At 46.2% G+C, this 9,094-nt stretch overlaps 1 protein-coding gene across 1 annotated transcript; it reads left to right on the forward strand.

Annotated features, from left to right (window-relative positions):
- On the forward strand, nucleotides 1-3,116 carry LOC306747320 (guanylyl cyclase-activating protein 2-like; the record flags this gene model as incomplete). The annotated part of the gene is made up of 4 exons (XM_079230361.1): nucleotides 1-195; nucleotides 854-1,003; nucleotides 2,747-2,843; nucleotides 2,995-3,116. 4 exons carry the CDS (start codon nucleotides 1-3, stop codon nucleotides 3,114-3,116), a joined length of 564 nt encoding a protein of 187 aa, XP_079086487.1.
- Nucleotides 3,117-9,094: the final 5,978 nt, after the last annotated feature.

A 9,094-nucleotide genomic window follows, 5' to 3' on the forward strand; every position in this document is an offset into this window, starting at 1 on the left:
ATGGGGCAGGAGGAGAGCCACAGCGAGGAGATGGAGCTGGCTCAGATCCAGGAGCTGTGCATCATCTTCATGAAGGAGTGCCCGAGCGGCGCGCTGCACCTGCACGAGTTCAAGAGGATCTTCGGGGTGGCGAGCAGCTCCGCCGAGGAGTCCGTCTACATCGAGACCATCTTCCACTCCTTCGACACCAACAAGGTGAGAGCAAGAAACCTCTTCCAGGTCTGGGGCAAAGGGTTTTACTGTCCTCGGCTTCCCATCAGGACTCACTCAAGTAGAGCCCAGTAGCACCAGTAGGCCACAAGGCCCTCTGACCAGGGCTTACTGGTTGTTCCTGTACCTTCAGGACTCAAGTAGAGCCCAGTAGCACCAGTAGGCCACAAGGCCCTCTGACCAGGGCTTACTGGTTGTCCCTGTACCTTCAGGACTCAAGGAGAGCCCAGTAGCACCAGTAGGAGATGAGGCCCTCTGACCAGGGCTTACTGGTTGTTCCTGTACCTTCAGGACTCAAGTAGAGCCCAGTAGCACCAGTAGGCCACAAGGCCCTCTGACCAGGGCTTACTGGTTGTCCCTGTACCTTCAGGACTCAAGGAGAGCCCAGTAGCACCAGTAGGAGATGAGGCCCTCTGACCAGGGCTTACTGGTTGTTCCTGTACCTTCAGGACTCAAGTAGAGCCCAGTAGCACCAGTAGGCCACAAGGCCCTCTGACCAGGGCTTACTGGTTGTCCCTGTGCCTTCAGGACTCAAGGAGAGCCCAGTAGCACCAGTAGGCCACGAGGCCCTCTGACCAGGGCTTATTGTGATAAAAAGCCTCCGCACTAAATGACCTTCTGGTGCGTTATTCTCCGCCTCCAGGACAACACGCTGGACTTCATAGAGTACGTGGCGGCGCTGCACCTGATCCTGAGGGGGAACCTGGAGGACCGGCTCAAGTGGTCTTTCAAGATGTACGACAAGGACGGGAACGGCAAGCTGGACCGGCAGGAGGTGAAGCGGATCATCCGGGTGAGTACGCGTCTTTTTTTACGGGGTTTGGGGTGAACTCAGCTGATGATGATGATGATGATGATGATGATGATGTGAAGATTGTGGACAAATCCTCTCAAGGCAGATTATGGTATTGTGGCCCAGTGGGGTCACGTGCTGCAGGTTCACAGGGTGCTGGAGGAGGGGGAGGTCTCTGCGGGGCTATTCCTGAAGTGAACATCTCTAAGCCTTAAAGCCAGGGTACTCCGCCCACTGTCCCTGTGATCCGACTCTCTTTCTATTAGAGGTCCTATATGTGATATTTACTTATAATATTAGTATTCGACATTTACAGAAACCTCCAGAGAAATTAAGAAGCGGCCGTTGGATTTGTTTTTGTGTGGTTTGCTTTTTGTGTTCCAGAGTCACAGTAATTTAATTTATCATTCCCCTTGTGTTAGCTTTATGTTAGCATCTCTTGTGTTAGCTTTCTGTTAGCATATCTTATGTTGACGGGTCGGTTTTGACCCATGTCTTAAATCAGCTGTAAAATGCACTAAAAACTATTATCTATCATCCAATGTGTTTCTCATCTCTTGGTGACCTTGTTAGGCTTCCTTATCCATGAACATATTGTGTATCTTTTAATATTTTTGGTCTGGGCCTCTGGGCCTTTTCTTTGTCAGGATACCTCCATTTCAATTAAACATTTTTTAAATGAACCTCAAGAGAATCATATAAATAAATAAAAGGTTGTTGTGTTACCTGACTATTACTGAGGAGTATTAGAACACATTTCTTAAATACATTTTATTTATTTTTTCATTTTAATATTATTAACTATAGTAACATCTGTGGTGTTACGGGTCAATTTCGACCCATTTACTTGAAGAAAAAGGCTAAAAAGTATTTTTTCAGCAATATAACTTTAATACAAACACAAAATGAAAAACAGAACAAGTCATAACACAAAATATAGATTTGCAAGGTCAAACAAACAAACAACCAATCAAGCAAATCTTATTTCTATATCTGGGTCAAACCCGACCCTAACTACACAAAGGTCATCATTTCAACCAGAGCGTTTTATAATTTAGTGATTTTTTTTAATTTATTTGAATTTAGTTGAAATAGAGGTTCCTGACAAAGTCAAAAAGCCTTGATGCAATAAACACATTTATGTGGTTCTCTTATGCATATAAAACCTAAAACGGGCCGAAGAGGAAGGATAAGCTTTGAGTGTGTTTTGTTTTATAAATTTAGCCTATATATCAAATTAGAAATTTTTATCTCTTTTTCTTCCATAACTCTTTTTCTTTCATTCTAGAGGAAAGAAAACATTGATTTTACTATTTTGTCTGTTTACGTCTGAATATTTCTACTAAATTCACCAAAGGTTACCATTACATAATGCCTCATTTGCATATTTTGCATGAAGAGTGTTTTTGTATTTTTAACGTCTGTTGACAGTATTTTGTGATTTATGAAGTGATACAAAGAGATATATAATATAATATAACTCCAATCCATGAAAACATTTCACAGAATTTTGAACCTGAATTTATTGAATGTTCTCGTTTTTATTCTGGAAATGTATGAAAATTCGAACACATAAGTAAAAAATCCTAATTTTTGGTCAAACAAAACATTTAAAAAATCTTATAATACCTAAATAAATCTTCTTCATGTCAGTGATCAGCTGGTGAAGCTTCATGGTGATATTTGTTATTTATTATGTTATTTATTCAATGCATTTGATCACAGAGTCGTTTCGTTTCTCAGATTCTTTACAAACTCAAACTCCCGTCGAGTGACGTCAGCATGACGGCGTCCGAAATCTGCGACCGGATCTTTGAGCTGGTGGACCAGAACCACGACGGTGAGCACGAGCAACGAGCATCACCAAATACCATAATATTCATAATATTATAATTATACTATCATGTTTACATGATATAAACAGATGTCTACATGCTGGACACAAACAGCTGTTGATACACTGGAGGATGTTTGTTTGTTTGCGCCTGCAGGTCAGATCTCCTTGTCTGAGTTCATCGAGGGCGCTCAGAAGGACGAGTGGGTGATGAACCAGCTGAAGCTGGACGTTAACGCCACCGGTTGGGTCATCGAGAACTGCGGGAAGTTACCGTGACCTCTCACCTGTTGGGTTTCACCACCCGCTGGTTTTTGGTTGAGGCGGACACCGACGTTTCCTTTGCGTCTCCACGTGCAGCTTCCTGCGGCCTGACGCCGCGGCTTCCTGCGGCCTGAAGCCGCGGCTTCCTGCGGCCTGACGCCGCGGCTTCCTGCGGCCTGAAGCCGCGGCTTCCTGCGGCCTGACGCCGCGGCTTCCTGCGGCCTGAAGCCGCGGCTTCCTGCGGCCTGACGCCGCGGCTTCCTGCGGCCTGACGCTGTAGCTTCCTGCGGCCTGACGCTGTAGCTTCCTGCGGCCTGACGCTGCAGCTTCCTGCGGCCTGACGCCGCGGCTTCCTGCGGCCTGACGGCGCGGCTTCCTGCGGCCTGACGCTGCGGCTTCCTGCGGCCTGACGCTGCGGCTTCCTGCGGCTTCCTGCGGCCTGACGCCGCGGCTTCCTGCGGCCTGAAGCCGCGGCTTCCTGCGGCCTGACGCCGCGGCTTCCTGCGGCCTGACGCCGCGGCTTCCTGCGGCCTGACGCCGCGGCTTCCTGCGGCCTGACGCTGTAGCTTCCTGCGGCCTGACGCTGTAGCTTCCTGCGGCCTGACGCTGCAGCTTCCTGCGGCCTGACGCCGCGGCTTCCTGCGGCCTGACGGCGCGGCTTCCTGCGGCCTGACGCTGCGGCTTCCTGCGGCCTGACGCTGCGGCTTCCTGCGGCTTCCTGCGGCCTGACGCCGCGGCTTCCTGCGGCCTGAAGCCGCGGCTTCCTGCGGCCTGACGCCGCGGCTTCCTGCGGCCTGAAGCCGCGGCTTCCTGCGGCCTGACGCCGCGGCTTCCTGCGGCCTGACGCTGTAGCTTCCTGCGGCCTGACGCTGTAGCTTCCTGCGGCCTGACGCTGCAGCTTCCTGCGGCCTGACGCCGCGGCTTCCTGCGGCCTGACGCTGCGGCTTCCTGCGGCCTGACGCCGCGGCTTCCTGCGGCCTGAAGCCGCGGCTTCCTGCGGCCTGACGCCGCGGCTTCCTGCGGCCTGAAGCCGCGGCTTCCTGCGGCCTGAAGCCGCGGCTTCCTGCGGCCTGAAGCCGCGGCTTCCTGCGGCCTGACGCCGCGGCTTCCTGCGGCCTGAAGCCGCGGCTTCCTGCGGCCTGAAGCCGCGGCTTCCTGCGGCCTGACGCCGCGGCTTCCTGCGGCCTGACGCTGTAGCTTCCTGCGGCCTGAAGCCGCGGCTTCCTGCGGCCTGACGCAGTAGCTTCCTGCGGCCTGACGCTGCAGCTTCCTGCGGCCTGAAGCCGCGGCTTCCTGCGGCCTGAAGCCGCGGCTTCCTGCGGCCTGACGCCGCGGCTTCCTGCGGCCTGACGCTGCAGCTTCCTGCGGCCTGAAGCCGCGGCTTCCTGCGGCCTGACGCAGTAGCTTCCTGCGGCCTGACGCTCGTTCTCACGCTGCAGCTTCCTGCGGCCTGACGCTGCAGCTTCCTGCGGCCTGACGCTGCAGCTTCCTGCGGCCTGACGCTGCAGCTTCCTGCGGCCTGACGCTGCAGCTTCCTGCGGCCTGACGCTGCAGCTTCCTGCGGCCTGACGCTCGTTCTCACGCTGCAGCTGTGCTGTGGTTTGACCGCTGGTCTCTTTTAACCTCTTTATGGCCTTCAGCTGATGTCTCTGTGTCGGGACACCTCATGCTCACAAAGGACTTGTCCCGTGAAATACAGTGAACTCAATTATTGTATATTTACATTCCTCATTATTGTATGTGTATGTTTTGATATTATGACTATAACCCTGCAGAAAGGGGTAACAATTAAATGTGATTTACATCTCACCCAGATACAACAGATACGTTTTTCTGATTGGCTATTCGTGTAGCCCATTTCTTTTTATTGATTGGCTGATGAGTGGCACCTCACGGCAGAGCTCCAGGGGATTCGGGGGAGACGCGCTTGATTCCTCCATGGTGAGGGCAGCGCGACCAGGTCATGTTTGTGTGCTGCAGCACATTAAATAGCCTAGAGGTTTTTCAGCGTGAGAAATGCGATGTGTGGCGGGAGGGCGTGACTTAAGACCGAAATGCATGACAGTCACGCTCAATGCGTGACACTTGAGAGCCCTGTATATATATATATAGTTTGTATTACTTTGTATTACTAAAACTATGTATATCGTGTTTTAATTTATATACATATATATATATATATATATATATATATATATATATATATATATATAAAATAAAACACGATATATATAAAACACGATGTATATATAGTTTTTATTATATATCATATATATATTATATATAGTTTTTTATATATATATATATATATATATATGTATATATATATATATATATATATATATATATATATATATATATATTGATGGTATACTTGTGCTGCATATCAGTCAGTATTTTGAAAACCGGATGTTGTATCCCGTGGCTCTTCCGGCCATTTGAATGTGTTTTTCACATCAGATGCTGCAGCTGATTTGACCACAGAGATCCGAGTGTCTGCTGAGTTGATTTCTAGATGGAGTTTATCACACACTTTGGGCTGCATTCCCAAACAACCCGACTCAGAGAAGACGTAACATAACCAAACATAATCAGGGAGGAGATACATATCTGATCAAACGTAATTGAGAATGCGTGTTAGTTCTGGGGGAACGTACTTTTTTAGGAGACAGGGTTGACAACGGTGATGAAAGCGCGCACAGTGGCGCACAGTGGCGCACGATTCGGGAAGTAAGATTTAAAAACACACCTGCAGTTACTGCTTATCGCCACATGTGTCGCCAAAGAGAACGAAATGGAGATCTTCGAGATTGTAACTTTAAAAATACTTTTAAGAAATCTGCTGTTTGCAAATGAAGGACATTTGTTCGAACTCAAAGATCCACACAATGTGTTTTGGTGTAAACGTAACAAACTTTAACACGGACAGCATGATTAGTTATGCGGCAGATGTGATGTTTATAGTTCTAGCTAAATGCTAAATGCTCCACTGTGTTCACCAGCTGGTCCCATAGATCCTGATATCTGGTGGTGGCTTCACCAAATATTTGACCCGTTGTATTGAATATGTTTATGCATCTTTGTGAGATTATGTCGTCAAATATAATCTTTATTCTTTTTTCTTTTTGTGGATGCCCATTATTTCCTCATATGTCTAAACCTTAACTCTTCTGCAATGAGAGAGAACTGAACAGACTAATCTTTGGAGTACACATTGGAGCCATTAATTTCTGTGATGTTGCTATTTTCATTTTCATGTGCTTCGAAGGACCCTGAAACAAAACAGCAGGGTATCAAGCAGATTCATAATATTGTATGTATTGTATACGTGTGAAGAGATGGTTTCAGCTGTGCATCTATTTTGTCATTAAAAACCTTTTTTTTAATACACACTTCATGTTGTATTTTCTTGAATTGCTTGACGTGTCTTTCATAATTCTGCCACTTGGTGTCACTCGAGTCAGAAATGTACAAATCCTGCACCGACGAGCTTTGAGCCAAATCCTCCGAGGCTTAAGTGCTAAGTCTCGGCTGCAGGTCAGTCGGTCTGCAGGTGATTGATCTCATGGGCTTAATTAGTGAAGAGCACATTATCCTCATAATATGAAGGGATCAACAACGGGTATGAACGTAGGCGGGTTAGGTTGTTGGGTTTGGTTGTTCTGGTCCAGATGCGATGGAAAGAAGAGACTCTGTGGGACCCGGCTCAGATGCGGGGTTATGGGAGTCTATGACAAACCTGGACTGCTCCTGTAGAACATGGATAGGTGGGTAGGAATGAGGTGAGAAGGCAATGGGGGGGGAAGGGAATGGATGGAAAGGAAAGGAATGAAAAGGAAAGGAAAGGAAAATAAATGATAGGATAAGAAAGGAATGGAAAGGGTCGGAAAGGAAAGGAGAGGAGTGGAAAGGAATAGAAATGAAAGGAAAGGAGTGGAATGGAAAGGAAAGGAGTGGAATGGAAAGGAAAGGAGTGGAATGGAAAGGAATGGAATGGAATGGAAAGGAAAATAAATGAAAGGAATGGAATGGAAAGGAATGGAAATGAAAGGAAAAGAAAGGAATGGAAAGGAAAGGAATGGAAAAGTAAGGAATGGAATGGAGAGGAAAGGAAAGGAAATAAAAGGAATGGAAAGGAATGGAATGGAAAGGAAAGGAAAGGAAATGAAAGGAATGGAAATGAAAGGAAACGAAAGGAAACAAAATGAAAAGGAAAGCAAAAGAAAGGAAAGGAATTAACAGGAAATGCATGGAAAGAAAAGGAATGGAAATGAAAGGAATGGAATGGAAAGGAAACGAAAGGAAACAAAAGGAAATGAAAGGAAACGAAAGGAAACGAAAGAAAAGGAAAGCAAAAGAAAGGAAAGGAATGAACAGGAAAGGCATGGAAAGGAAAGGAATGGAATAGAAAGGAATGGAAAGGAAAGAAAAGGAAAAGAAAGGAAAGGAAATGAATGGAAAGGAAAGGAAAGGCATGGAAAGGAAAGGAAATGAAAGGGGGGGAAGGAAAGCAAATGAAAGGAAGGGAGGGGTTGAGGAAATTGAGTAAACAGGTGATTAAAGGTTTGGCTGAGGACTAAGCCCCCAAACCTTAATGATCAGATAATGATAACCATGAACTTTACTTATGTAACACTTTTCAAAATACCATTACGAATTCCATTATAATAAACACATTTCAAACACAATAGATAAACTAAAAGACTGAACACATATAACATTAGAGAGTAATTCAAACTACAGTTGCACTCCAATTATGTATAATGTATTTCTGAGGTTAAGATAATACTTAAAAAAAATTGAAAGGCCGTAACCACACGTTCATGGACCTACATTTTCAATATTATCAGTGCTTTTTTGCAATTAGGACACTTTGAGAAACACTCACATTGTTAAAAAGTTATGCGGATATCATTCAACATCTACTGTTTGTGCTCAGTGGGCCTTTTGTGTGATTTGAGTTGATTGTTCCTTCTGCATCCATCCTTGAGAGCTTGGTGTGCGCACACTGAAGAAGACCTCAGAGGATACACTGAAGAAGACCTCAGAGGATACACTGAAGAAGATCTCAGAGGATACACTGAAGAAGACCTCAGAGGATACACTGAAGAAGACCTCAGAGGATACACTGAAGAAGACCTCAGAGGATACACTGAAGAAGATCTCAGAGGATACACTGAAGAAGATCTCAGAGGATACACTGAAGAAGATCTCAGAGGATACACTGAAGAAGACCTCAGAGGATACACTGAAGAAGACCTCAGAGGATACACTGAAGAAGACCTGAAAGGATACACTGAAGAAGACCTGAAAGGATACACTGAAGAAGACCTCAGAGGATACACTGAAGAAGATCTCAGAGGATACACTGAAGAAGACCTGAAAGGATACACTGAAGAAGACCTCAGAGGATACACTGAAGAAGACCTCAGAGGATACACTAAAGAAGACCTCAGAGGATACACTAAAGACCTCAGAGCATGAACTAAATACCTCAAAGGATGAACTAAAGACCTCAGAGCATGAACTAAATACCTCAGAGGATGAACTAAAGGCGACCATACTCAGGCTTTGACGTCACACGTCTTTTAATCCCGCCGAGAGCTCGGAGGTGGACTGATCTCTTCGGGGGGCTCGTTGTTCTCAAAGAGGAAGAGGAGGAGGAAGAGCTGCTTGCAAACAAATGTATGAACGCTCAGCATCAAGGGAATCCGTATTATTTTCATCGGAGCAACATGGAGTGACTTTTTCAGATTCTTTTTAGATGTACAAATATTAAAGAAATTCTCAAGAGGGATTTGCAAGAAGCTCTCTGAAAAGTCAGTTGGATTTGTCCACTAGGGTCACCTTGAAGTAGCCTGCAGTGGGTGGTCTGCTGGGGGGCACAAGCCAGAGATTCATGGCTTGTGCAGTGAGGATTGCACAGGAAAAGCTCTCTCTGTGCTTTTATTAATTTTTAGCTACTTCTGGTTGCTTGCTTGTATTTTGAAATC

The sequence above is a fragment of the Taurulus bubalis genome, assembly GCF_910589615.1.
Source record: "Taurulus bubalis genome assembly, chromosome: 15".
Taxonomy (NCBI): Eukaryota; Metazoa; Chordata; class Actinopteri; order Perciformes; family Cottidae; genus Taurulus; species Taurulus bubalis.